Here is a 2,700-nt window from a genome sequence, read left to right on the forward strand (position 1 = left end):
CTACATCTCCCATGAGGCATCACTTCAGGTGTCACTTACTACATTTCCCACATTTGGCAGAGACAGTGAAGTGAGCACGCTTCATGTGTCGCGCCTGATTCATCTTAATAAAAACATCGAGACAAAATAAGTCTGGATACACTTCAAATATACACACAACGCTTTAAAAAGATTCAGCTCCTCCTCCTCCTCTCAAACAATGATCGTCAGTCTGTCTGTACAGCAGTGTGTCTGTCAGCTCTCCTGTAGGAGGTGCCACAGAGCGGCCTTCTTTGGTTCGTAGCGCTCAGCGATGCAGCGTTCAGGTCACACGGGAGAGACGGTAACTACGAGCGTCAGGCTCGAGGCGATCGTTCCCGACAGAAGTGGACCGCACGTTGCTGTTCTTCTTCTTCTGGCCAATGAGAAGAAGCAAATGTCAGAAGCGACACGTTTGAGCTCATTCAAAGGGTATTTTTATCCTGCGCCGTGTATCCAGCGCTGTAATCGACGTCTAGATCGACTGTTTAGTCCCCGTGAAGGTTACTGTTGTCCTGTGAGCCGTCCTCTCACTGTGCGCGTTCATATTTGTCTTCGGCTACATGGACTTTGATCTTAGTGTCAAACTGCTTCACCTGAGTTCAGTGTGTTAAACACTTCAAGCTCTGACTGAAGTCACACAAACTGTCATTCCCATAAGACATGAATGCTGCTCTGGTTTGGCTAGGCTAGGCTAGGCTAGGCTAACGCTTTCACTCGTGCAAAACTTGCCTGTGCAGCACTTCACCACATAACACATACTAGCCTGAAAAGCTAAATAGCCACTCATTGCTCCCCGCTCAGGCTGTCCGACTAGCCAAAGCTAACACTCAGGCTGAACCAGGCTAGTTAGCCTCCTGGGCTAATGGCGGCTAAAACAGAGGCGCTAAAACTCAAATCCATTTAAGTACAAACACCCATCCGGCCCAAAAAAAACCACCCGGTGTACGTCATCTTAAGTAAAAAACAGCTTCAATAGGAGACTTCTGCTAACAGTAACTAGCTCCAGGAGCTAACACTTCAGCTTCAAGGCACCTCGTTAAAAACTAATGATCAAGACCACAATATCAGCAATCAAGGTCAGCGATCAATAAAATCAGTAAAACTAAATCATGATGCAATAAACCTGACAGCCTGACAACTGCAAAAAATAAAAAAAAACACCAAAGAATCCACTTTTCAACAGTGTTGCAATGGCAACAGGTAACCCATGCTAATGTTAAGGCTAGGAGCAAGCTACACACACACACACACACACACACACACACACACACACACACACACACACACACACACACACACACACACACACACACACACACACACACACACACACACAGCAGGACTGAAGATACAGGATGTGTGTGATGTTAGCTGTGTGACGGACTGACAGACACACGCGCACACACGCGCGCACACACAGCCTCCTCTGTACAGCACCAGAACTGCCCTGTGTCCTGCAGCCAATCAAAGACCTCCCGGGGTCAGAGGTCAGATGGGGGTCTCCTTGTTGTTTTTGAGGTCCGGTGCGCTGAACTGTCGTCTCATTCTGGGCGGGGTGGTGAAGCCCCACCCACCAGGGGGTGGCCCCGCCCCCAGCAGCATGTCAGCAGGAGGGGGCGGGACCCCAGAGCGCGGCAGGCTGTGGTAGTTGGGGTGAGGTCCTGGCTGGAATGGTGCATTGTGGGGGTTGTAGTAGGGATGGTGATGGTACTGATGATGCTGGTGCTGATTAAAATGGAAGCCCCCGTCTCTGTCCCTCCCTCCTCCTCTCCCCCCACCTCTCTCCCCTCCAGGCCCGGGCGACACCCCCCTCCTCTGTCTCGGTCGCCCCTGGTGACCCCCGCCACCATGATGCTGGTCGTAGTTGCCGTTGCCGTGGGCGGAGCTGTCCAGAGAGTTGCGGCGGTAGCGCCGCTGGTGGTTTTGGTTGCTGCCCTGGTGGTGGTAGTAGGACCCGCCCTGGTTACGCTGTTGCCAGGCACGATGAGGGCTGGGGGTGCGCATGCGGGGGGGCGGAGGCTGGAAAGGGAGGGGCAAGAGAGCAGGAGACTGACTCTGAGGAGGAGGTGAGGGAGAGACTTTACCCTCCACTACGCCTCCTCCTCCTCCCTCCTCCCGCTGCTCTCCTCCATCTCCTGCTCCTTCCCCCAGACCCAGAGCCTGCAGGGCGGCGCTGGCTGGTCCCCATGACAGCCGGTGGGCGGGGTTACTCTTGAAGGGGAACTTGAGCTTGCACTCCTGAGGAGGGATGAAGCGGCCGGTCCCAGGGAGGTGAATGGGGACGACGGGGGCGTTGTGACCTGCAGGCGGGGGGAGACACCCTGTGAGCACTTCCTGCTTCAGACCCAGCACCTTGTTTCTCGTCAAACACTCACCCTGGTTCTGGGTTTGTCCTCGCAGCTTCTTGGTGATGTTCTGCTGCTGCAGGTTCAGGATGCGCTGCTGCTCCTGTTTCAGCCAGCGGAGGCGTCCTCTCCTGAACGCCGGGTCCTCGTCCATCAGTCGCTTCACTCTGTGATCTGACTGGAAGGGGCTGTCCCCGTCCCCGCCCCCATCACCGTCCCGGTCCCCGTCTCTCTGTGGTGACTCGCCCTCCTCGCCGTTCACATCATCGTCCTGCAAAAGAGGAAATCAGAGAGGATTCAGAGCTGTTACTGATGATCAGTGGACGGGCCAGGA

At 54.6% G+C, this 2,700-nt stretch overlaps 1 protein-coding gene across 4 annotated transcripts in view; it reads right to left on the reverse strand.

The window, feature by feature from the left end:
- Positions 1-506: 506 nt before the first annotated feature.
- Positions 507-2,700, reverse strand: part of LOC139351214 (kinesin-like protein KIF1C) — a 22,827-nt gene continuing 20,633 nt past the window's right edge. For 2 of the 4 annotated variants that reach the window (XM_070993002.1, XM_070993000.1), the window contains exons 27-28: positions 2,397-2,637; positions 507-2,321 (exon numbers count right to left, since the gene is read on the reverse strand). In XM_070993002.1, the coding sequence (XP_070849103.1) occupies positions 1,510-2,321; positions 2,397-2,637 (1,053 nt within the window). In that variant the 3' untranslated portion in view covers positions 507-1,509. The remainder of the gene's footprint in view (positions 2,322-2,396; positions 2,638-2,700) is intronic. The other 2 variants (XR_011603565.1, XR_011603564.1) reach the window with 2 other exon arrangements.

This window comes from Chaetodon trifascialis, chromosome 23, assembly GCF_039877785.1.
Source record: "Chaetodon trifascialis isolate fChaTrf1 chromosome 23, fChaTrf1.hap1, whole genome shotgun sequence".
NCBI classification, from domain to species: Eukaryota; Metazoa; Chordata; class Actinopteri; order Chaetodontiformes; family Chaetodontidae; genus Chaetodon; species Chaetodon trifascialis.